We start from the raw sequence: 27,500 nt of genomic DNA, 5'->3' as shown, positions 1-27,500 counted from the left end.
AGTTTAAAAAGGTTATCTGAACTGTCAGAATCTATTAAAGCATGTCAATGGGATATTATACAGGTCTATAATATGAAACAATGGAAATATGAGTATAGCAGAGGGAGGAAGCATGAAGCCCTGCCTGATCCACCCAAATTCCAGCACAGCTTTTGACAGACGCCAACCCCCTGGAACCACAGCGGCCAGGGTAAACACAAGCCAGGTTAGGAGTGATCCAGCCTGCTGTCACATAAGAAAATTAGTAGGGGGGTGTGGGGAGGGCAGGAGTGGACGCCAGTCGTGACGGGACCCCAGTAAAACAATCAGAGTTAAATATGCCACAAGAGGCAGCAGAGTGGCCCAGGACCCTCTCGGTGGGGATGGGTGGACGGACGTATATGTTTCTCTGGCGTGTCTGCCCACTGCTGGACTCTGTCTCTCTCACCCACTCATTAAAACAGCCTGAGGTTTCCTGTGAGACGGGACGGTCATGGGGAGCTTATGGCGTGCCACAAGCTCAATGTAAAGCAACCACTGTCATTATCCCCGACCATATAAGCTCAAATAACCCTTTCTGTGACATAGGCATCTTTTGATTCTACTTTTGCTGTACAGCTATACTTCATGTCTCAGCACACTCATTCTCCAATAGCACACCTGCATAATATGGCATGTTAAGCCACGTTGATGACTGCACAGTATAGTGGCAGTCTCGGTTGCAGGAGCATTCATGTATATTCCTTGAGGGAGGCACGCTATGCGTTTTGCGCTCTCACGCAGGCACACACTTGGCCCAAGTCTGCCTCCCTCCCTCTCTGCCATGAGACTTGCAGTGCGTCCCTGCGGAAGTCTGCATGTGAGCTCTGCAGGCCCGAAGGGGGGGGGGGGGTATGGGGGGCCCGAGCAACACACCTCTCCGCAAATGCCACAGGACGCAGCCTTGGCCAATCGGGCGTCGGCTCCGCCAACCACACATGGCTGAGGCTGACGTCATGCCTCCGCCGGCCCGGAGTGGTTTAAAAATAAGCAAGCGCAGTGGCTCGCCGCCAGCCTCTGGAAACAATTAAACAAAGCATCTCTCTGAGCCTCGCTTCTCTAAAACAGCGCTTTGTTGCACTCTTTGTTGTCTTTTTCTGTGAAATGCCCGATAAAAACAGCAACAAAAAAATCTGATTATTCTAACCGAAGAAGCCTAGTCCCTTAATGGCAGCCAGCATGCTCTGAACCTTTGATGTCTCCCTAACACTTGCAGTACAAAGGGATTGGCTAATTAGCGTTCTGCTGACAGTCAAAATACCATCAGATATAATGTTGCCTCACCATATGCAATACCATGTGGTAAACAGAGACTGGACATGTGTGTTTGTCAGCGAGCTAGAGCTTATCTTCAAAACAGCCTACAGATGACCCCAAGAGCACCCACTGAGCTGAAAATGGAAACAATGGAGAAAAGTTGCAGATAAAGAAGGATTCACTGGTGGGCTCGCTGAAAATCTAGGGATAGGTTGAGCGAGTGCTTAAAGATTTCTAAGGCCCTGCTGCTCCGAACCCCACTGAGACTGCTGAGTTGGAGAATAAGTGGTAGTTTTGAGTCTGGAGAAGGAGGAATGTCAAATGACGACTAAGCCAAAAAGTTTTTCTCTTTTTTTTTTCTTGAAACGACAAACTCTTGCCAGGGAGGGCAGCCAAAAATTCTCATCTGTTATCCACAAACTGTACTGAATAAGAGATTGCATTGTGACCGAGGACTTTCCCTCTGTTTAGCATGTGTCTTTCCGTCCGGCCCCAGCCAGTGACGGCAGTTTGATGAAATGCACAAGTGTTCTCATCCCTGTTTCAACACAGAATGCATTCACCATGTATCAGAACATCTGGGTTCACCATGGTCCAGTTGCCACATATTAGACAGCCCTTTCAGTCAGAACGTGGTTTATGTGGTTATAATTAAATCTCCCTTTATGGTCTTCAGTCAGACAAAACCGCGGTCATCAAAGATTCAGTGCATGCGGCCACGACTTAGTGACATAATGTTTTGGCACGTGTTTGCCACTGAATGGAAACTGCCAATACTGATAGCCATCAGTAAAAGGCCGAGAATCAGGTAACTAGTGCAACAATGGTCACTCGGCCCAGGGTTCCATTAGCCCCTCCTGGTAGTGGCCACCTCTCTCACCCCAGTGTTTACCCTGCCGGAAGCGGAATGTGTGCCCTTCTCAGCATTCCAGAACGGCGGTCCTCTCTGTTATTTCATAGTTGGTCACTGCAGGCCTGTGGCTGGGTTAGCTGACCCCTGCAATTTCAGCCTGGAAGCAAGAGAAGTCAAAAATTGCATGCGCGTGCACACACGCACACATTCTCTCTCTCTCTCTCTCTCTCTCTCTCTCTCACACACACACACACACACACACACACACACACACACACACACACACACACACACACACACACACACACACACACACAAACACAGTGGCCTATAGGTCCAGCAACTCAAATGATGTCCTCACTGTTGCTGCTGTACTGATGGAAATCTCTGTCTTTGTCTTTGGAAATCACTGTCTTTGTGTTTGACTCCAGTTCCTTGCTGTCTGTGTCTGGCTTTCCCCCCCTTCTAGAGGGGATATTCTGGTACTCATGCAGTTGTTCCCACTGGTGCCACCGTGACAAAATGAAACCCAGAACCAACAATTCCGCCTGATAATTCACTATGGCCTGGTACACAACAGACAAATGGGGCAGATGTCAACACAGGAAGAGTGGGCAGTCATTCATTAGGCCAGAGGAAACAGACTTTAATAAGGACCATAAACACGCAGGAGAAGCAACACTGAACAATTCTTAAAAGGAATATGTGAACAAAAGTTATGTATCAAACAGTGTCGACGCTTGAGACACTGACACATATTAAGGGAAGTGGTTGTGAGACCCCCAGGGTGAATTCCCCTATCCCATGATGCCTTGGGGTGCCAGAGAGCAGGACAGAGAACAGAGGCGTCGGGCCGTACAATCGCAGTGTAGGGGGAGGTCGTGCGGGGGAATGGACAGTAATCAGGCGGCGCGTGGATGCCTGTAGCCTTTAGCACAATGGCCCATTCTCAAGACAGGAAGTGGAGGTCAGAGGGTGAGCCATGATAAGTCCTACTTCCTGTAGTGCATTTCAGACCGCAAAAAGTTGAGGATTTTCTGCCTGTAAGTTCCGCAGGCGACTACAGAGTCAGTCACACCCACCATCTCAACAAAGGCATGGATTTTTTTCATGATGTAAAAACACATAAATTTTTCTGTTGTGTTTTTATAAGGAAATCCATCTGACAAAGCATCTTCTCTGGATCATTTACAGAAGATCGCCAGAGATTTGTGTAGGGTGTGACCAGTCTACTTGTGACCAGTCTACTGGTACATGGTGGCATGAGTTAAAATATAAAAATATTATGAACTATGACTAAACCTGATATCTTTTGTGTTTAATGTACATTACATAAGTTAACTATTATTAAAACAACACAATCTATGGAAATGACACTGAAAACTATGGATGCGTGATATGAGGAACAAAAGAGCATATTGTTGTAGGAATTCCCTTATACTCCACTGGAGAGTTTCTAACCACGGGTGAAGCACCTGAGGGTAAAGACTAAAAGTTTCCAAATCTCGTCAGCAATGACGACCAAGGCCTCGATCTTTGCAGCGTGTGGAAAGCAAAGCATAAAGGCGTTACTCAGGAAATGTACAACCCTCTGGGCAGCATACAGGTGGTGCAAAAAAAAAAGCGAACCGTCTATTTCCTCTTCCCCGGGTCACATGGAGTGGCCACGATTTATTAGAAAACGCTCAGCTGACGTGCCCACCGGCCGCTGCCAACGTCACACAGCAAAGGTTCTCGTGACGCCATGTCACGGGTCATCTGCGATGCTAGTGGGCAATGTAAGGCTCACTTTTGATTCCAGGGCCAGAGTGGATAGGATATAAGGGAGATTTTGGGGTGTGTGTGTGTGTGTGTGTGTGTGTGTGTGTGTGTGTGTGTGTGTGTTAGGGAGGGGTCGAGGAGAGATCACAAGATGCTGGGAGAGGTCACGAGAAGTTAGAATACATTCAGGGAGATCATGGGAGACTGTAGGAGATCATGGGAGACTGGGAACAAACAGAAAAGATCACTTGAGGTTGAGAAAGCAACTGGAAGAGACTCGGGGAGATTGGAAATAAGCAGGAAGCATGTCTGGAGGCTGGGAACGATCACAGGGGACTAGGCATGGTTATGACACACTGGGAAAGAGCTATGAGCAGCCTTAAACAAAGCAAACGAGACTGCTGGGAGAGACTGAGAGAAGGTCACAAAGACACAAAGAAAAGAACAGGAAAAGAGAGAATAAGAATTAAATAGAAATTACATGGACACAGATAGGGTGATCTTCTGGGAGAAGGGTATGTGTGTGTGTGTCTGTGTGTGTGTGCGTGTGTGTGTGTGTGTGTGTGTGTGTGTGTGTGTGTGTGTGTGCGTGTGTGTGTCTGTGTGTGTGTGTGTGTGTGTGTGTGTGTGTGTGTGTGTGTGTGTGTGTGTGCGTGTGTGTGTCTGTGTGTGTGTGTGTGTGTGTGTGTGTGTGTGTGTGTGTTTGTGTTTGTGTGTGAGTGTGTGAGAGAGAGAGAGAGAGAGAGAGAGAGGAACAGAGGGAGCCATCCATGCCTGTTGGCCCTCACTCTCCTCCTGACAGCACATGAGAGCCAGGGGGAATGGAGGGGTGTGAGTGGGGAGGGGTGGGTGGATGGTCAGGGGGGAGTCGCTCAGCTGACCACACAAGCACAGGCATTTGGTGCCATCTTAACGGAGCGCTGCTTTCCTCGGGAATCAAGAGCAAAAGGTACAATCTCTAAAGACCACAAATGCTTCTCAATGACTCAAGAGAATTTTCACCAAATAAACAACATCCTCATTAATGCTGCTAAAGCTTCCCACAACACCACTAAATTTCCCCTCGTGACACTGGGGGCAAGTAACTGTAATCATGGATAAATCCACCCGTGTCGTTGGTAATGAATCCCATCAGGTCTGGTCAGTTTGTGTCCAGACAATGACTCACTAATGAGAGGAGATGTGTCGGTCACAGGCTCAGTGCTGCTCCGTCGCCTGTGAGAGGCTAGGTCAATGGAGCAGTGGACATTAATCACGTTAGCAAGAAATCTCATTTGCAGCCAATTCACAGGCCGTCTGTTTTGGGCACTCCAAGTACACGTGCACTATTAGCTCAATAAAGCCCAATTATGGCTCAGGACTGGGTATCTGGGACACTGGGTAGCTCTGGGTAAAAACTAAAACCCAACTAAAATCCTTGTCAATGACATCTCTTTTTCATTTTAAACATGTGTATACATGCATACATACATACATAGCCTACATACATAAATACATACATACATGGCACTATGGCATGCTAAAATAAAGAAGAGTAAAGCATGTCCTCCACTCCTATGTCCTCCTCATCCCATTTTCTGGGATTTATCTGGCATTCTATCAGAATACATTAGAACATAGGGACATGCCAACTTAGTTAGCCTAGCTTAGCATAATTGACTGGAAGTGGGTTAGACCAGTTAGCCTGTAGCTAGCCTGTAGCTACATGGGCTAACCGGTGTAACCCAGGGAGACTAACTGGTCTAGCTAGGCTAATGGTGTCAGACTGGGTTACTGCACACACAGAGAAGAAAAAGGTATGTATCCTCTTATCTAACTCTGGGGCAGACAGCAAAGAAGATTTCCCAAGACGTTGTCTTCTTCCTTTAACATGACACGATAGGTATATTCAATCAAATTGGAATATAATGAAGTACTATAACAGAGACAAGTATGCGAATGACAACTGTATAGATGCAGACCTCTTATGGAGGGTATTAGGTCATATGTTGTTTACTAAACACATTAAGGCAATCTATGTTGTAAAGCAATTATAACTGCTAGCTTTGTTTGAAGTGCTTAAATCCAAATACTGCAATCATTTTGAAATCAAGTGAATGTTTCTAAGGTAATGTTCAAGTGAATGTTCTAAGGTAAACATCACGCATCTAAAGTAATTTGAAGTAGCCGGCACAAAGTACATGTATTGATCCCGAACAAGGTTTATGTGACACCACATCACAGATGTGATTGACTGATCTTCAGGGGCAGATGGTAAAACCTCCACCTCCCCAGGCCAGAGGGAATGACTTGAAAGCAGAGGCTTAACAGCAGAGAAAGCATTCAGACCAAGCTGTCATGACACTGATATCATCTCAGCTGGGTGCCACACACACACACTTTCTTTCTCTCTCCCTCTCTCTCTCCCTAAGACACACACACACACACACACACACTCTCTCTCTCTCTCTCTCTCTCTCCCTAAGACATACACACACACACTCTCTCTCTATCTCTCCCTACACACACACACACACACACACACACACACACGTGCCACACACTGCAAGAAGTCGACACCAGCAGCACAGCCTGTCTTTGACTTGCCCTCTGATCCCCTGAGTCATTTTCATGCATATCCAATGGTGGGCCATGGGGCTGAGGGGGACAATGGAAGAGGATCCCTCCGGAATCCCTCCTCAGCACTGCAGGGCCTGTCTCTGTCCCCAGCCCCGTCCAGGCACAGGGGCCCATTGACGTGCAAAAGAGCAAACAGAAGCCACTCTGATTGTTCTCCAGGCCGGACGATGGATGCACTCCTGACTGACGGCGTGTGGCAGAAGGACAGAGTCAATAAAACTACCCCTCCTCCCTGTTTCACCTACAGACAGACACACACACACACACACACACACACACACACACACACACACACACATACACACACACCAGTGTGTCCATACAAACACAAATACACACACAAATACACACACACTCACACCAGTGTGTCCACACACACACACACACAGACACACAATTTGTCCACCAGACACCTAATATGCACTCAAACTTTTGCTCAGCTTCTTGTGCATCTATGTGTGGAAACATAGACACATACTTGTACCACTGTGCAAACACACACATCATCTACACAAACACACACACACACACACACACATACCACGCAACTCATGCTCAAACAGGCCTATTCTTCAATCCCCTTCAGCATGCTGGATCTCACCTCTGTAAACTTGATGGAATGCACTGTGTTAACATCATAAACCCTTGCCATTGGTTGGCCAAGCATGTCCCCGCACAAAAACGCTGCTGGGTGCAGAAGTGTGCTCTCTGTGCTCTCTGTGCTCTGACACAGACAGAGTGCCGTTTTATGATTTCCTAAGACTGAGGGATTGACACTTTTGTGGCACCTAATTAAATGGGGCCGACAAGGGCCTGAAAGGCTTTGTTAGGCAGACGCCAATGTTTAACGGCAGCTGGTCACTTTTACAGTCAATGACTGTGCACAATTAGTCCCTGGACAACTATTCCTGTCCACGTTCCGTGTGATGGCTCAACAGCAGCTCAGCAGGACTTTACAGCTGGGACATTTTTACTGGCTGCCCTCGCCGCCACATGTGCCTGTCGATACACTGTCCATCAATAGCATTGATCGCTCACACTTACACAAACGGAGGTCCATCACAACGGGTTTCATTGAGGGGTGAATACCAATGACCTACCCGGAACAGATGGCGGAGGTTGAGGCTGGGCGTCGTGCCACCCTGACTGGCACACCTAATGATCTAATCACCAGTCAGTGCCCCCTGTAAAGCTACTCAGCAAAAAATGGAATGTGTTACACAGGCTGGACTAAAGGACAATGGACAGACAATCGATTCTATGTACCCAAAAATAGGATACCGTGCCCTCCGTAAATATGATTCAGTTCTCTAACAATATGCATATCACTGATGATCTAACATGGACTGTTAACACCCAGCACACACTGAGGAAATCTAGGCAAAGACTGTACTTCCTACGTCAGCTGAGGAAGTTCAAAGTATCAGCACCCATCTTGAAGGCCTTTTACTCGTCAGCTGTGGAGAGTGTCCTGACAAGTAGCATCATCACTTGGTATGGGAACTGTACAACCTGTGACTGCAGTGCCCTACAGAGAGTGGTGCGATCTGCCGAACGTACCATCAGAGCACCTCTCCTTACACTGCAGGAGACCTACAAGAAAAGACTATGTACCAGGGCCCAAAGTATCTTAAAGGACTCGTCACATCCTGACCATGGACTTTTCAAGAGACTGAGGTCAGGCAAACGTCTCTGCTGCTACAAGACCAGAAGAGAGAGACTGAGGAGGAGCTTCTCTCCTCAAGCAATCCGTATCCTGAACACACACAAGACTATATAAACGTTTTTATTTTTTACACACTTGCACATGGACTGTACACACACTGCACTTTTTATTCTCTCTTGCTATTTATTAAAATATTTCTTGATCTTTCTTTCTTCCTTCACACTTGCACAGAAAAAGCTGAACACCAAATGAAATTTCACTACATGCTTTACGTTAGTATTGCGATGTATGTGACAAATAAACCTCCTTGTGTCCCCTTGTATAGTGCATTACATTGATATACAATAACTATCACACTTATCTATAGTACGGTATATTTCTATATTCTGTACACACTATACTGGACATAGATATACACATAGACATACACATGTTGGCCTTGAATAGAAGAACAGTACTGACTGTTCCATATCCAATCTCTTAAGTGGAAGACTATATCCTTGGAAAGTGTTCCAGGAAGGGTGGTGCTGAAACCTCAGAGCAGGATGGGAAGTCCTGGCCTTGCACATGTGTCAGTAAAATGTTTCAGCTTGCGCCACCTCTTCATCTACGACCACATCGACTTCCCTCATTAATGCGGACACCTGTTTTTACAGCTGCGGATGCTATTTCCTAAAGGTGAAGGACTCCGGTGCTCGTCTGCGAGTTCGATCGAGAACATGATCCTTTGACATGTTTCCCCGGGCCTCTCGGCGGTCCCCCCCCCCACACACACACACACACACACATCACAGAGCCGCGCTAGAGAAGCGCTGAGGCTGCACTCGTCTGAAGGAGACAAATGAGGGTTTTTATCACACGGGTGGGAGGACTCGGGGCTCCAGAGCCAAGTCCAGTGGACAGGAAATGAGGGAGGCAGTCTGAGACTCAGTGTGTCTGTCTTCAAGTGTGTGGGTCTGTGTGTGTATCCCTGTATGTGTGTATCAATGTGTGTGTGTGTGTGTGTGTGTGTGTGTGTGTGTGTGTGCATCTGTCAGTGCATGCGAGCATTGGGGTTGTGAGACAGGAAGTGAGTTTTGGGCAGAAATGGTGGCGTCTGTTTTCCCTCCAGACGGTTTAGGTCACTAAGGGCAGCCACCAGCATCACCTAATACACACACTCACACTCTCTCTCACACACACGTGCACACACACACACACACACACACACACACACACCCATGCACGCTTATACACAGACATAAAGCATACAGGGAGTCTTAATATATTGAACATCTGTGTCCTCTGTGACTTGTCTGCACAGCAGCAGAAACAAACCACATCAAACTATCTAATGCCACACACTTTGAAAGGAGGCCCCTCGCTCTCCCTCTGTAGTGGCAATGGCAAATGGCTCTAAGGCAAAAACACGATTCCAGAAATCCCCTAAATGTGCACAAGTGCATTGCATCTTTGTCTCCTGAAGGACTCAGAACAACATTGTCATACTGCTGTCAAATCCTAGGCTTACAACACCAGTTACCTTGGTGGAAACATTGGCATAAGTGTCTTTTATAGGAAGTGCAATGTTTTTTTTATGTATGTTATATGTCATATCTGTGCTGTCTTGATGTGTTTTCTGAATTGACCCTAACAGGCAGGCTACACCAGGCTACACGTGACTGAAGCGTTTCATTCGCAGAGCGTGGGCTGCAACAATTTGCTTCCATTATATTCAATGGAACTGGCCACACCAGACGTGATAGCGGCACATACATTCAAATAAATTAGACCAGTCTTCTAAAACTCTTTTTACGCTCCAAAAACAGAGCACTTCAATTGTGCACCGCTGCAAGTCGGATTAAAGGTGGTGATGATGATGATGATGATGATGAGTGTGATGAAGAAGTTGCTGGTGTGGACTCGGGCACAGATGCGTGGCATTCTGGCCGAGCGCCAACACAGAGGTCTGCACCTGTGGGGGATTTAGGAGCCCTCCCGGGCACCACTGGGAGGCACAGGGCCGGGGTGGCACACAGCAATAACTCACATAGCTGGGGGTGGCACACAGCAATAACTCTCGCACACTTAAAAGGCTGCACCAGAACAGCAACAAGCAGTGATATTGATACTGTGAGAATAAGAACGACAACAAACAGAGCAAACAAAGTGTTTGCAGCCAACACGAAATGCACCTCCATCCTCCTGTCACATGTGCAGTTTTGTTGTGATTCTACTGATTTCACAACACAACACCACATAGTAACGGCTCTTCCCTCTCCACAGGACTAAGTTCCTTCTTTGTATTTTTGTGGTGTATAGTTGTTGTTTTTTTTTCTTTCTCTCTCTCTCTGCGTGTGTGTTCGTTCCACCGTTACTTCCCCCTGACCACAACACCAGCTCAGACAGAAAAAGGGAACCAGCATGCCAGCATATGTTGGACGAGCCCTCTGGTAGATTGATTGGGGTACTGCATGCCAAGAGCTTTGTGACCTCCCAACGCATGTTCTATGTGGAGAAGGTCAGCCAACTGTCAGACTGACTAACACTTTCAATGGAAAAAACCCAGACAGAGGAGAGGCTTCACAACCACAGTCTACTTCAATTAGGTGTCTACGCAAGTTATTTAGTCTGAGATGGATTTGAGGAATATTTCACAGCATCCGTCCTTAAATAGGAACAAGATTTTAAAGACAGAATCTGATGACTTCCTGGCAAGGTGATTGCTCTGCGACCCTTTGACCAATGAAAACTGGGCGATGGTCCATCTCGGACATATGTGGCCCCAGCACGAGAAACGTGGGTCACATTGCAGAGGGCTTGTTAAAACAAAAGGCAAATGTAGGCCAAGGCATTCCAAAGATGCTTGCGAAAAAGGGTGGAATTACATTCAATTTCTTCAGAAGGGAGATGGCTGCATGTCCTCAATAATCCCCTTATTTCATTATTTACTAACTTTGCCTTTTCCTGTGTCTCAGCTGCAAAGACCACTACATTTGATTGAATAAACTAACAGTTGCAGGTGGTTCATTTGGGTTAAACGGGGCTTGATTCCTGTTAAAGGGCAAAGAGTTTTTCCTTGCCACCATCACCTCTTAGCTTCATCTAGCAGGCTCAGGCCTTCTCTCTGTAAAGTAGTTTGCCAATGCCAATGATCAATGGCTCTATTCAAATAAATTGCATTTGAATTTGGCAAACTTCAAATGCAATTTCACTATTCTAAAGCTGATAGTTCCGGTCCTAGATTGTGATTGGCTGAATCGTGTTCGATGCCGTTGTAAAATGCAGCATAAACATACACCTTGACCGCATTTCGTTCTCTATTACTGCGCTACCATAACTTGATACAAAAGTTAAAGTAGCTGCGTCTCGACGTTGCTTGGCAACCATTCAGATAAAGGAATATATTCCTTTACTTCATGAAACTTTGCCAGGTATTTATAGTAACAGTTTTATAAAAGCAATAAGCCACTCAAATCCGTAGGTTACACTGATTCTACAACAACCAAGGGGGGTTTTAGGCACTCTGCTAGCGCATCGCGCCTAACAAGGATCAGTGTAACCTACGGCCTCTCGGGGCTTATTGCTTAATTCTATTGACAATAAATGCACAGACTCTAACAAATACATCTTTGGACTAAGATCCCCTTCCAGGACGGGGAATATTACCATCACCACATACTTTCCATGTGCTTAATAAAGTCTGCCCACATAGATCACAAAATTATACCCCTGAATGCAAGCTTTGTAAATATCTTGAAGCCTCCCAAACCCCCAAAATCTTTCCCCACTTCACACTATTTCAGTTTAATCCGTTTAGGGGTGGAAAGTATCAGGAATGTTCCTGCACAGCTCTGGACGATAATGACCTGAGTGGTCTTGGGTTTTTACTAGGGTTCCACCGGAGGACCACCACAACCAATTAAAGTCCAGGCTGTGAGCAGTGGCCCTTGCATTCCAGAGGGGGGAACGCTTGCATGGAAATCAGTGTAATGAAATAAGTGTTCTCATCTGTCCCTATTTGGTAACAGCATTCCTCCTAGATTCCCTCTAACGCTAGAGCTGACAAAGAGGAACATACGCTGACACACGGAGGAAGTGAGAGAGAGGAGTGCTGGGCTACTCCTCTGCATGGACTGGAGAGGATTAATTTAGTGCTCAAAGAGACAGAGAGAGAGAGAGACAAATCAGATACGCTAGTCAATCCGTCATAAAGAGATGGTCTTTCTGACTAAGGTCCAGTAGTGACCAAGCTGCAATAACACAAGCTGATGATGCAATGGAAACCATGTGTAGCAAACATGCTTTGGAAAATCTTTTGTGTCACTTACAGGTGTTACTGTGATGAAGTACATCAATCGTTCAACGTGAACGTGAAATCAATATTTATTCATAAATATTATTTTCTATTAAAATAAAATAAATATTTTCCAGTACTTTTCCTGCTCTCTGTTTAATCCTATATTTCCATACACAAGCCTTGCCTGCTGCGCTAGCCCTCCACCCCAAATGACATGGCGCTCAGCCCCTACCCGTGAGGGTATCAGATGAACGTACAGAGGGACTGGCTGGGCAGATAACATCTGTAATGGGAAAACCACCTGCTTCGCCTGCATCAGCTGAATGATGTCTAATCCTGCTGGAGCACACAGGCCACAGGAAGCTGCTCTGAGGCTGACACTAGGGCTCTCGCCAGTCGAGATGTGTGTTATTTGGGGATGTTTAAACCGCAGTGGTGGCTGGCTATGAAAGTCAATCCATGGTGGCATAGCTATCAGTAAAACGGTTCAGTTGCACAGGATTTGAAGGGCTACACAATGTGTGAATAACAGCATACTACTTGTCTCCTCAATGTACAACCATGAATAAGTACCCAAACTTGTGTTCGGCTCATGAATGGCTCATGAACTCAAGTGTGTCATACAGGGAAACAGCAGTTGTTTTTTCAGTCAGTCGCCTGGCTGAAGAGAATTCTACAAAGCTGTTTCAACCTGCCATGGGTATATAAGCAACAAGTAGCCTACTCATTTTTGAAGGCACTTGATTGTTTCATTTTGTCAAATTTGCTTTCCATGTCAGCTACACAGCTTGGAAATTTGGCAGTGAAACAAACTCTACAGGGCTGTTTAAACCTGTAGTGTGTTACACAAGTAGCAAGTAGGCTACTCGTTTTTGATGCCACATGATTGTTTAATTTTTTAAAATTGGCTTTCCAAGTAAGCTATAAAACTTGGAAATGTGGCAGTGAAAGAAATTCTACAAGTCTGTTTAAACCAGCAGTGTGTACATAAGCAGCAAGTAAGCTACTCGTTTTCGTAGGCTCAATATTGTTAATTTTTCAAACTTGCTTTCCATGTCGGCAGCAAAACTCTGGAGCCACTTCTGTTAGTGGACTTGGAGATGGTTCAGAGGATAAATTATGATGGCTAACAGCCTGACGTCTCAACACAGAGTTTTGGGAGCAAACAGCGCCCACTTCTCTGAAGCATAGTGGCACAAAACGTATGAACATTTCTTCCCATGCAAATTAGCGTCTGATCCCAGTCTGACTTCCAAATAACTTCAGAGACCTTTGAAAGAGTTACTCCAGCAGAACAGTTTCTGCACATTTCTGGACCTAAAATGGGTCCTTTAAAGGTTCAGAACACTCAACTGACTTTTAAATTGCCCTCCAACAAGGACATTACTAAGCCTTTCCTTGAAAGAGAACAGTGACTGTGATATATACCAGCTGTGAGATCCATTAACCTGACCCCCCCCCCCCCCCCACCTGCACCACCCCGAACATCTGCTACCATCATACTCCACTCGCTCGTCCCCCTCCACTGCCATCTACAGCAACTCTGCTTTCAGCACAAGAGTTAAAGCAGTTAGTAAAGAGTCAGCTAGAAAGTCAGATCGAGTTTGTTGTACAGGGGAGCAGCCAAAGGACAACCGGGAGCAGCCAATTGGACAACAGTCCAATCAACACACAACACGCGTTGCATAAAGGGAGCCTGAGGCTGAGGCTGGCGAGCGCTGAGGCCTGGAACCCATCCAGAGGAGGAGCAGGGTCACAGGACCTCTGGGCTGGCTCCCCTCACAGTCACCCTGGGACAAAACAAGCCTCGTGGGCAGCGGCCTCTCGTCCTGGTCCCCCAACCACCACCGCAGATCCTCCACGGTCTGCACCAGCAGGAATAAAACAGCTGCAGGCTGAACGCATGGAGACAGTGGCTGCTTGCTGTTAGGGGGCCTGCAGATCAGAGTGTGTGTGTTGGGTTAGGGTGGAGTGGGATGTTGTGGGGGGGACTGAGGACCGAGGGAACTTTGGTAATGAGGAAACTCTTTAATGGTGTGAAACATGTTATGTTTCTGTTTTGGTGGAGGTCTCAGCTTCACACAGGGTGTGCCTCTAGTTTGGTGGGCTGGTGGTGCTACGTAAATGCTGCACACGCAGTCTGAGCATTTGAATTGGTGAGAGTTGGTAATGACACACAGATGGTGGCCCTGATGAGGAGTGGATGGAGGAGTGGCTCTGGCTCTCACAGCAGAGCCGGTCCACCAGGCTCCCCTCATCTGGGCCACATCTGGGCCACATCTGGAGCTGGTGGCTGGGAAGGACACCCAGACACTGCTGGTGGGAACAGTACGGCTCACAGCCACACGGCTGCACTCGCAAATTCATTTACAGTTTTTTCCCATTGCTTGAACACTAAAGACACATGCTTAGACCAAAGTAACAAAACTTGAAGCTTTTGTTACTATACCATAGTGTATCCATACCTTAAAAAAAAGCGCTGCTTTGCACTTTAGTTGCAATTCTGCAAAACACTTGCTCCTGCACACTGCACACTATTTCATACATAAGACACTTTGTTCATAAATGTAATTTCATGGGTACCATTGGGACAACACATCTATTCTAAATACAAAGCACATTGGGTGATAGAAAACACTTAGACATTCAGATGATATTAGAGAAACTTTGGTGGATCATGTGATAAATCATGACCTGACAATGAGGGAAGCTGGGCAGAGTCCTCCACATCTAAGCCTGTTTTACAGTAGTGTATTTTTGTTTTTATTTTTGTTTTACTGTATTTTTGCACTACTGCATTTACTGTACTAGTTCTGTGATGTACAGTATTGAGTTGATGTCATTTGTAACCTTTCAGTACTTTCATTTTTGTAAAAACCTTTGTTGAAAAAAAAAACACAACAAAAACTGTAAGTGTTGCATTGATTTTCACAGAATGCTAACTTGATAAACTGAATAAAAGCAGTGAAAATTAAAGACTGCAGTGTTTTAAATAAAGTACACTAGTGTGTTGCCGAAAGTGTATTCATATGATGCAAGTGTGTATCATTTTGTCATCAGAGTGACATTTTGACAAAGTATTGTTGGGTTTTGATAGCAGTGTTTCAATTCAACATAGATGTGAATGGTTTATTTCCCAGTGTTGTGTCTTGTGTGCTTGTGTGTAAAGTTTTGACACAATGAGCCGAGTTTTGCAAAAAGTGTTCAAGCAATTGGCAAAAACTGTTACTCTGCAGCTCTGAAACACTGGCTACAGCTAGGCTTCTAGTCCCTGGAGAGTCTTGAAGATCATTTTAAAGGTCTGACTGAAGGAAAAAATAATTGTTTTGGTGACTTATGAGGTGAACAAGCAGTGGATGTCTGCTGTTTATGGAGCGTATAGTGATAACTTATGTGTCTTAAAAATGCTTATGTGATGTGTGTGTTTGTGTACACATGGGGTTTTATTTTGAGGTCAACATGTGTCTGCATTGTTTTTGAAGCTGAAAGCTGGTATTTTGTAGCTCGTCCTGATTGGCTCAGGACCAAACGTCTCGTCAAAAGCGGAATCTCCTCAAGGGAAACTGACTAAGAGGTAAGGGGAGTTTCCTGTTCAAAAACTCGCAAAATTGGAAACTTTTGGCACAACCAAGGGAATAAATTGAAGAGTTTATCTGGTGAACAATTTCAGTGACCTAATAAACACATTCCTCATTTTAATCCGCAAACGACCTTCAAAACAAGTCCAATCAAATGAAATACGACTATGTTTTGCACTCCTAAAAATTCGCCTGCATCGGGTGAGAGAAACAAAATAAGCTCTGGACGAGAACTGATATTATCATCAGGTGAGTTATGTTCCGGCCCTCTCTGGTTTACTTCAGGCAAAAAGAACAAAGTATCAGATGAGACAACTCGAGCAGAATCAGCCTCTCCCCCCCTCTCTCTCTCTCTTTCTCTCTTTTTCCCTCACTCTGGCTTTTCTTTCTTTGTCTCTTTCTCCGCCCTGATCGATGTGGCTGCTCCAAAGCTGTGAGTGATTAAGGCTGCAGCCACAAAAAAGAGCAGCTCTATGAGTCTCTCTCTCTCTCTCTCTCTCGCTCTCTGTGAATGTGTGTGTATGAGTGTGTGTGTGTGCCTGGGTGTGTTTGCATAATCTGTGTGTATGTGCATGTGCATGTGCATGTGCATGTGTGTGTGTGTGAGCACGCGCGCCTGTGTGTTTGTATAGTGTGTGTGTGTGTGTGTCATCGGTGGGCCCAGCCTGTGAGTGATTAAAGGGGTTTAAGATGTCGCCACATCACAGCGTTGCTCTCTGGGAAATCTGCTTCCAATCCGGCCGCTTCCTGTGATGGCAGGAAATAGCCGTCATTTCTGCAGGCGTCCAACCGAGCGGGGCAGCGCCCGGCAGAGGGGCCCAGGCCCAGTGGCCCCTGCATCCCAGCGCTGCTGCCTCAATCAGGGGCTAGCAAACAGGGGGGCCAGGGGGGGTGAGGGCAGGGCCAGAGGGGCAGTAAAAATGAGTTGGGGTAGAGAGGAGAGGAATGAGGTGCAACAGTGATCAAGGGGCCCTTGGTGTGTGTGTGTGTGTGTGTGTGTGTGTGTGTGTGTGTGTGTGTGTGTGTGTGTGTGTGTGTGTGTGTGTGTGTCTGTGTGTGTGTGTGTGTGTGTGTGTGTGTGTGTGTGTGTGACTCATAGATGCTGATGAGTCAAGGACAGAAGAGCTGAAGATGAGAAGAGTCCAGGTAGGGGGGAATCCAAGGACAAGAACAGTGAGAAGTAAGAGGAGAAGGGAGAGGGGGGGGGAGAGAAGGAGGGGGAGATGGATGAGACACTGGGGAAATCACAGGAGCACAACCATCTCTCTCTCACCACACACAGAGAGAGAGAGAGAGAGAGAGATGAGCTTCGGCCTGTTAGCCTCTGACATCCAAGGGGCCAGAAACCCAACTGTACCCATGGGTGCTATATGCAGCTTACCCAATGTTTTCCCCCATCACTCTCTTTCCACACCCCCACACCCCCCCCCCCTCCTCTCTCTGTCCCTCACCTCCACTCCATCTTGTCTGAGCCCATGAGGACCTCTGTTTGGAGAGAGGTGCTGCTGTAATCCTACACTCCTGCTGGGATTGGTAAACACATCTGATGGCTTTGAGCAAAGACAGGAGGACTAACAGCACTACTGCTGCAAGAAATCTCCCAAAATTGGAGGTGAGGAGCTGTTCGAGGAGAGCTGGTGTGAGCCAGCATTCCCTTATGAGATGTTATGAACGTGCCGTGAGTCAGTGCAGATGGAATGCAACAGCTGAGCCACTCAGGCAAAATGACTCCTCAGTCGAAACTGCCTCAGAGAGACAATTATCCACTTTAGGCTAATTCTGATCTACACACGGATGGCAGACAGAAGATTGCTATTGGTTGGGGAAAAAAAGGTATTCCACAACATTAGAGGGCATGTTACAGCAGGAAGTGGGTCATATTTGCCTTAAGTCTTCATCCGTGCATATCATAGCATTTATGGTATGCAGCACACGTTTGACTTGAAGCGTCCCAAACAATTTATTTTTCACTGTGTGTTTATACAGGACCACAGATCTGTCTGTTCATGTTAATGCTGAAGGGAGGTTAGACAGGTAGGGTATCGTGCCAAATACTCAAGGCCGTGCGGGTGCGTTAGTTTTAGGCAACGTAGTAGTCAGTCATGGAAGAAAACTCGCACACTATTGTTTGCCGTTGAAAAAATAAATAAAAGAAGTGTTTAATCCATCGACCAATGTGCTACCAAGTGAGAATGCTGAAGGGAGTGAATTTCGAGAGAAAGAAAAGAAGAGAAGAAGAAAGAAAAAAGTTAAACAAAAATGATAAATGGAATAAAGAATGAATGAAATATAGAAAGACAGGGGGAGAGAAAGAGAGAGAGAGAAAAAAGGACTGAGAGATTAAGCTGCAGGTGGGTCAAGTAGGCCTGGAGTCGACTCTTCAAGCCCTGTGAGCTGTATCAGGACGGGTGAAATATAACAGCTGCTCACCTGCAATCACTTCAGCAAGCAGGGTAATATTACATCTCCAGATCCGCCGGGAAATGTCATCTGGTCTAGCCAAACCAGACCAGGAAATAATAAGAAGAGGTCTGCAGCATTCTGCACTCTGCCACACTGGCCCAGCCAGGCTTAAGAAAACCATCGGGCAGGTCAGAACAGGCACAGCATTCACTCCCTGCACTGCACCCCACCTCCAGACCTTCACAAATGGTTTGATGACACACAAACTCACAATAAAAAAAAACTGGGATAGGTCATCAAATGGATGGCCATGCCCTCTGTGGCTTAATAAGAATTACACGTCTGTCTAATATCTAGTGCAGGGGAGAACGTGAGGTTCAGGTTCTCCTGAGAATCTGATTCTCTCTGCTGAACACAGATGTTGAATGAGACTTTACTGAACCTTCCCTAAATAATATAATATAATATAAATAATATTTTTTTTACATTGTTGCCAAGGACATGCTGAGAATCACATCAGGGTTTTTTAGAGATGAGGTATGCCGTAAGATAAATAAGCTAAAAATGATTAAACTGCACTACATTGTACTGTGGAGATGACCTAAGGTGTCACTCTGGTCCACTAGCACGTGCCTACTTTTGTTAGTCTATGTGTATACACTGATACATCCACTGGAGCAACAATAGCAACTGGAGCAACTGTCCTGATGAATTTGTAGAGACAAAAGCAGAGCCAGTAAACAGTTTAGGGTGTGGACTGGCTATTGTGGATCTGTTTAGTCTGTTTAGGGAGGGCACTTTCATTCAATTACTTGTCAAAAGCTGTTTTTTATTCAGTTGCTTATCCATGAGCATACAGTCTACAGATAATAGCATGACTAGCTCAGGATATAGGTGCATATTGATTGAAACTGAAATTTGATTTGAAATTCTTTTTTGATAAATAAATAGCGGTGTGCCTTGGTACACTATTCTCAAAAGGATAGAACACAATAAGGCCCAAATTATTATTTCCATTGTGGCCCCCCATATTGAACATTGATATGAACACAGGAAAAGATCTTCAGCATTTCCTGTGTTTAGGAGTGTAAGGCAACAATCTGCAGACTTGCATGGCCCCGGCTGTTCATATGGGCCTCCATATAACTCACCAGATCAACCAGATCCACCACATCACGTATGTTTCCCACAACCCATAACCACACACACAGGTTTGTCCTGTGGCTTTGACAACACATGCAAACCCAACCAATGAGCTGGCTGCTAATGTTTTGAAGTACCATGATTTAAAATAAACAGAGATTTACAAGCCAACTGTAGCAGGGAGCGTTATGCGCTGGTCTGAACAAGGGTCCCGGAGAGCGTGATAAATCACTGGTGCTATTTTAAGAAACGATTGCTTCGCTGGCTCGGGCGAGAGCTCGACCTCTATCAACACTGGGGCCCCGGTTCCTTCGCTTTCCCGAGAAGCTGGAGTTTGTCACTGGAGTCTGCAGCATCTGAACTCTCAGTAGAGAGTGTGCTGGGTGCATCTGGTTACCTCCATCACACACCAAAACAGCAGATGCTTTTTTTCACCACCTGAATTTCGTCTGAAAGCCATTCTGCAAATATGTAAAAATAGGCAGGGCCGGATGCGCTCCTAGGAAAACAGGAAACAGAGAGCATATCCATCCTGTGTGTACGTGTGTATGTGTGTGTGTGTGTGTGTGTGTGTGTGTGTGTGTGTGTGTGTGTGTGTGTGTGTGTGTGTGTGTTTGTGTGTGTTTGTGTGTGTAAGAGTGAGTGTAAGAGTGAGTGTTTGAGTGCTTCTCCTCAACATTCTGCTTAATGTTATGAAAGCCCTGGAGTGTTCTTTGTAAAGCTCAGTGTTGGAACAGGCTCTCTGCTCTGAAGAGTATCTGCTGTTGTCAGGGAGTCCGTGTCTATGACAGCTGTTGACCACGGCGGAGGAGAGGGCAGGCATGGCATGTGGTGAAAGTGTGCGGTCCACTCCGGTATGCTGCCCATCCCGTTGGCTCCTGCACAGGGTATTTCGACCAGGCTGACCTCTCAGCTGCCACACACCAAGAGGAGCTGTCAAGGCAGCCACTGTACTCGCAGGAGCCAAGATGGCCGTCTGAAGAATCAGTACAGATCTCTCCTGCTGGCTGACTGGGAGCCTTTGTTCATATTCTCTCTCTGTAACATACTTTTTAGGGTTCATCTCTCTTTTCCTTCAAAGCGCTTTGTTTTATTATTTACTCTGCTTGCTCCCACTCGCTCTGTCTCTTGCTCTTTCTCTCCCTCGCTCTCTCTCTCCCCCACCATCTCTCTCTGATCCTCTCACTCCTTTTCTTCTCTGTCTCTCCAGAGTCTTCCCCCACGCTCTCTCTGTAACACGTGTGTGGGGAGCGCCAGGAACAAAAGCCACTGATTGATATTTCCAATGTGGAACATCCAGACTGGCCCCAGACCAGAGAGAAAGAAAGAGAGGGAAACAGATAGAGAGAGAGAGACAGAGAGAGAGAGAGAGAGGGTAAAAGAGTGAAAGGTGAGAGAGAAATGAAGAGATGATTGTATGTGTAGGTGAAAGATGAATGAAAAAAAAACCTTGGAAAATATATTTGAAGATATATCTCTCTTAAGACCAAAAGCCAAGTGACTCATCCAGAGCCCATCATACGCAGGAGTTATAGTGTGATGGGGAGAGTGGAAAACCCGGACCAGCGTTTGTGCTCGTGCCAGACACATGCGAGTGGAAGACAGACAGGCTGCCGAAGGCAAGAAAGAGAGACTGTAAGGAGGAGGACGAGGCGGAGACCCTCCTTCATCCCTCCTTCCTTTAAGACCCCTCGCTCCATCAACAGGAAGTTGTAACTGCCAACAGGCTACAGGCTAAAGCTTGGGCTAGAAGTCGCGAGGCATTGGAGAGAGATTTATGCTGTGCGCAGTGGTGAGCCACATGAACCTTTTAGTGGCGCGTCTCCAGGGGGAGAGTGCTGGCTCAGCGGGGGTGCCGTTGGGTTTAGAGTGTGCTGCAGGCACTCCCTGTCACACCGCTGTGGTGTGGCCTGTCACTTCACCCGCGTAACCCGACACCCTCTGTTTCAAAGGCCTCTGCCCCCTAGGCCCCCACCCGAGAGGTGCTTACCCTGCACTCTGACCCTGCTGAAGGGGAGGGGGGCAAATCCCCCCCCTGTACCCGCCCCACAACCATCCACCACCAGCCCACCACCCTCCAGTCCCTACCACAGCAACCATCAACGTGAGAGATCGTATTACCTCATCGGGCATGAACCCACTCACTGCCCCCACCATGACACGCACAAACACCTATGTATTTGCACGAACACACACACACACACACACACACACACACACACACACACACACACACACACACACACACACACACACACACACACACACACACACACACAGAGAGAGACACATGCATAAACACACACGCACACACACAGACACACACACAGACACACATGCACAGACGCACATGCATACACACACACATACTAACACACACTCATCCCCCCACGTCGTGGCAGTTAGGTTTGGCTTTACTTTAAAGATCCCATCAGCTGCGCTTAACAAACGGCCATGAAGCAGGATTACAGCATAAGCCAGGCGGCCAACCCCTAAGGCCTGCAGCCGGGCTCCTGCAGCTGAAAGACTTCCCTTCTTCTGGGCCGAGCGCGCCGAGCACGCCGCCCCAAAATCCCTCTCCTTCCCCTCGCATGTCAGACGGCACTCTGCACAGAAAGCCCCCCGGGATGAAACCATGTGTGTGTATGTGTATATGTGTGTGTACGGGTGCGTCTGTGTGTGTGTGCATGTGTGTGTGTGTGTGTGAAGGGGTGTGTGTGTGTGTGTGTGTGTGTGTGTGTGTGTGTGTGTGTGTGTGTGTGAGGTAAAGCTGTTACTGTATGCTTGAACACTTGAGGAGGAGGCCAAGGCAGGCTGTGCTCAGAGCCCCTTTTCTTCTCAGTTCATGTTCGTGTTCATGCGACACCTTCTCCATGCACAGTAGACTCCTAGGTGCCCTCGCTCCCAGCAGCCTAGGCACCCCTCCATTCTTCACACCCTAACGCCAGTCCCCACCACTCCAGAGCACACATACACCATTCCAACTCACGCTATTCAATCTCACAGCAAAGGCTGCAGTGTTTGGAAAGCACTAAAGGAAAACTGCTGTGTTATTTTGTTGAAAGCATATACTCATTAAGAGCTACATGCACCATATTAACACCCTGTTGCTAAGATATACAGAGGCTATACAGACCGAGAGGAACCTCTAGACATATTTGTGGGCACAGTGGACCGAGCTCACCGCTCACTGTTCCTACTGTAAGGTCTCAATGAAAAGATTTGGCCTTTGCCTTCCAAGAAAACAAACCAGTCAGCAGGCAATTCGTTCATCATGGATGCAATTACACACCCCTAAATGCACACTACAGTGACTTTTGAAGTCTAAAATGATCATATGATCATTAGCTGCAGAGCTCATGCCTTACTTATCATAGTGGCATCAGGTTTGAGTTCAGGCAGAGGTCTGTGTCAGATATCCACTGCATCAAAGAGAAGCTGTGAGTAGGTTTTAGTATGGAGATAAGCCACAGTAAAGCTTTTTTATATGACTTAGCACCAGTGATGCCAGTAACGCGTTAGTCTATTTTGACCACTTTTTTCGGTAACGAGTAATCTAACGCGCTACTATTTACAAACCAGTAATCAGATTAAAGTTACTTATCTAAGTCACTGTGCGTTACTATTTTTGTCATTTTCATTAGTAAAAAGATATATTCTTTGCTTTCTTCTTGTCTCTGGGATTAAAGTCATGTAGGCTATGCTCACGTTTTCAGCATGAGGACAACTCACGTGTAAAACCACGCAGCGACACAAACGTAAACAACAATGGAGGGAGGAGAGAGATGAACATTTTATTTATACAGTCATTATTTTGAGTTTGTGTCAGCTAAACATGACAACATTAAGGTACATTGTACATTCTGTGCTGGCGACAAAGTACTGTCTAGCTAGACATCCCAAGTCTCCCGAAGTTTTGGGAGTCTCCCACATAGGCTATTGATAGCGGCTTCCTGACGCCCGCAAATTACAGAAAATCTCCCGGAACCTAGAGCGAACAAGAGCACGCAAGCCAGACCGGACTTCAAATCGTGTGTGCATCTGAGTTTAACGCGCACACAACGGAGGGGGAGAGAGAGAGGAGTGGTGTGTGTGTGCCTGAAGCGCATCCAAGACAGAGAGCATCCTGGTCTGTTTTGCTAAATCAACCAATCAGTTTTCAGTGTAGGTGGGCTTATATCTCTTTTCTTCCAAACTTAATTAATCAGTTCAGTCAGTGTATCTAGGAACAGGAGCATGACGCTTGACAGAGTCAGTGCCCCTCAAAAAGGAACATTTAAGACCCATTTCACATCAGACTACACAAAAGTGTACCCAATTGTCTCATAAGAGTAAAACATAATGAAAGTCTTGCACACTGCACTGTTTGTAACAGTGACTTTAGCATTGCTCACGGCGGGTTAAATGATTGCAAAAGACTTGTTGAGGTGAGTTTAACAAGTGATTTCATTTGCATATTACTCAGGCCTATACTAGATGGCTAGTTGCCAAGGCTACATGAAAAGGCCAAACTACCAAAATCTACATATTTTACTATCACAATTTCTATCAATAGGCCTTCCTTATTTGGTGTACTGACTAGACATTATTGAACAAACATTTGAATTTCAGTATCTAAGTAGGTAAGGTTGGGATGTCTGCTATACATTGTTGACATTACTGTTAAAATGCACTTCCAGTATAGTGAGTATTGGCAAAACCGGTTATCATTTTTATGTTGAGGTGGTGGGGGTGTTGTCAGCAGCTGCTGAAAGTAACTAATAAAGTAACTTGTAATCTAACTTAGTTACTTTTAAAATCAAGTAATCAGTAAAGTAACTAAGTTACTTTTTAAAGGAGTATTCAGTAATCAGTAATCAGATTACTTTTTCAAGGTAACTGTGGCAACACTGCTTAGCACTGAATATATCTATATTTATTATTTATCATAATGTACCATATCAGCTTGCAATGTCCTGTGACTGGCTCTAGGTGTTCTCTTCATGTTATAGGGTGATCACGGTCACTTACCGTGAATGACCGGGGCTTGCTGGGTGTGAACATCTCGCACATCTGAACGGCCAGGTTGATGTAGGCGACGCGGAAGGACTGGAGCCGCCGATGTCCCTGCACTAGTTTGTACAGCTCCAGACACATCAGGCCTGCCACGGCCGCCGTCGTCGTGGCGATGGCCGGGATGATGCGGCCTGCGATGAGCTTGCTCTAAGAGTTGGGACACAAGGGTGGAAAATGTTGAAAAACCACTTGTATGCGTGTGTCATGTGTGTGTGTGTGTGTGTGTGTGTGTGTGTGTGAGTGTGTTTGTATGTTTTGCATGTGTGTGTGTGTGTGTGTGTGTCGTGTGTGTGTGTGTGTGTGCAGTGTTTCCCACAGAATTGGATTGAATTTGTGGTGGTAGCTGACTTGGACCACGGGGGGGGGGGGTATTAAGATCGGTCTTGGTAGTGTATAGGTCTAATTGAGTGCCTGTCACTTTAAGACGTTCGTGAGTAACACAGTTAAAAGGCTGCTGATGTGTGGATGCAATTCATAACGTTTTCTACATAGTTAAAATAAATGTAGGTTAAAGCAGTGGCGCGACCGGCTGGGGCACCTGCACCGTACGCCGGCAACCCGGGTTCGATTCCCGCCCCGTGGTCCTTTCCGGATCCCACCCCGACTCTCTCTCCCACTCACTTCCTGTCAATCTCCACTATCCTATCTAATTAAAGGCATAAAAAAACCAAAAAATAAATAAAAAATAAAGGTTCGTACTTCTCCTTGGGACAAGCACTTTTACATTTTGGAAAACACTTTTCCATTTACATCGGGATTTTGCAAACATTCAGTGTCAGAGTCAATAAAATGAGCCCTTCAACGAAATTGACAAGCAGCTGAAAGTAGGCTAAGTATGCTAAATTCGACATCCAAACAGTATTCTAACGTTAGCTTTGAGATACTGCTTGATTGCATAACTTAACTTAGTTTAGTCTCTTCAATGTAGCCTACTATGTTGTGATAAGACCTTAGCAGTTAACTTCAATGCAGCAGTTTTGAACAAATTTGCGCAGCATGGTCACGATGCTAAGCGGATTTAATAGCAATTTAGCCAGATGTCTTTTATGCAATGCTTCTATGTGGCAACAACAATCCTTCAACAATCATGAATATTTTGTTAAATGCACATGCAGAGGAGTGGCAGCAGGCTACGAGAGCGAGCGGGCCTAGGAAAGGCTGCGTGCGTAAAAAGCGCAGCTCAATGGCAATGCAAGGATTTGATCTTATATTTAATTTAAATTAAATTAAATTAAACATAGAATATTAATCTGTAGCGGCCGATTTTGATTTAGTCAATGTATGGGAAACACTGGTGTGTGTGTGTGTGTGTGTGTGTGTGTGTGTGTGTGTTTGTGTGTGTGTGTAGACCGCGGTTGTTTGTGTAATAATGGCGTACCTATGAAAACTGTCTGTGAGTGTGGGTGAGGGTAGCCATGCATGGCTGTCAATGTAGGCATGATATGCACAAAGGTGTACAATGTACAAATGTATCTAAATTTGGCTGTAGTTTGCGTGACAGAACAGTTAGTTTGGCAGTAAGTGTGTGGGTGCATGTGTGAGCTGGAGTGGGTGTGTGTGTGTCTTTGTGTGTAATGTGTTTGGGTGGGGTGTGTTTGTAGACGTGATTCTGCTTGTGTGGCTGCAGTGATTAGTTCTGCTCTACAGAGCCGCTTAAAGAGGCAGGTAAGACTCAGGGGCTTTGCAGGCAGGTGTGTGAGACCACAAGACCAGAGAATAAAAGAACAGCTGCCCCCCTCTCTCTCTCTCTCTCTCTCTCTCTCTCTCTCTCTCTGTCTGTGATTGTGTGTGTGTGTGTGTGTGTGTGTGTGTGTCTTTCTCTGTGTGGGATATGGGCATGCGAGATGGAAAGACAGACTGTGTAGGTGAGTAGCCATCTGTCCAGGTATTGAGTTGGCCAACACCCCTTGTTGTCCTGCTTTTACAGAAACACCCACGTCTCCAGCGCCATAAAAAGCCTAATTACAGTCAGTGTGCGTTGCCTGGAATAACCAGTGAAGATCTGCAACGTCACTGCTGGTGAAGCTGTTTTTAACCTTTCTGACCGACAACTCTAGTGGTCGTGGGAAAACGGGACCCAGAGCTGAGGATGGAGTATGCAGGAGAGGGGGAGATGATTGGGGGTTTCCACGTTTGCACATAATCATTATCACCAAGGTGGAGCACTGCACGAGACTCCACCTAAAGCCAGTTCAAACCAGCCAATCAGGATTCCCCAAAACATCCCGAGAACATCATCTTTAACCAAAAGCCTCAAATTTAGTTTTGCCCGTTTATCATGGGAGACCAAACTTGCAGTAGTGGTAGACCGACATTTATAAGTTTCCTGGAAAGTAAACCCCACACCCTGGTCTTATATGTAATCTGCTCGGCTATATCAGTGATGTCATTTGCATAGGTCAGTTGTATTCTCCTTTGAATATGACAGGTGTGCTTGTGGCGACTGTGCACTGATCTTGTGGACTATCTTGGCTCTGCTATCTTTGACATTATCAAACCGCAGACACGGCTGACCACCCCAGTGGTCTTGCCTTGAAAATGGAGAGGGGATGGTGTGGAGGGTGTGTGTGTGTGTGTGTGTGTCTGGAATTCATGACCATGGGACTAACAGCTGCAGACCAGTTTTATTAAGACTCTCACATTTTCTCTTCTCTCGCTTTCTCCTTATTTTGTTTTTGTTCTTGCTTGCTTTCTTTCTTTCTTTCTTTCTGTCTTTCTTTCTTTATGTTCCTCCCCCTCTCTCTTTTCTCTGCCTTTCTTTCTGTTCCTGATGAAAATATCCTACTAAATAAGGAGATTCTTCAAGCTGCTGCCTACCAGCCTTGGACTAAACTATTTCCTTTTCAAATAATATCAGTCTTTGCAATG

The 27,500-nt window shown here is 46.1% G+C and overlaps 1 protein-coding gene across 1 annotated transcript in view; it reads right to left on the bottom strand.

Moving 5' to 3' along the window:
• The window catches only part of uba7 (ubiquitin-like modifier activating enzyme 7), a 57,534-nt gene that overhangs the window by 10,344 nt on the left and 19,690 nt on the right, over positions 1 to 27,500 (bottom strand). The window contains exon 21 of the mRNA XM_076269080.1: positions 24,588 to 24,779. Within this exon, the coding sequence (XP_076125195.1) occupies positions 24,588 to 24,779 (192 nt within the window). The remainder of the gene's footprint in view (positions 1 to 24,587; positions 24,780 to 27,500) is intronic.

The sequence above is a fragment of the Alosa pseudoharengus genome, unplaced genomic scaffold (genome assembly GCF_046254945.1).
Source record: "Alosa pseudoharengus isolate Yale_2024_CS ecotype anadromous, Long Island Sound unplaced genomic scaffold, YU_APseudo_1.1 YU_APseudo_1.1_scf_5, whole genome shotgun sequence".
Classification (NCBI taxonomy): Eukaryota; Metazoa; Chordata; class Actinopteri; order Clupeiformes; family Clupeidae; genus Alosa; species Alosa pseudoharengus.
Note: the sequence above shows the minus strand (reverse complement) of the source record. Positions and strands in the feature narration are given on the sequence as shown.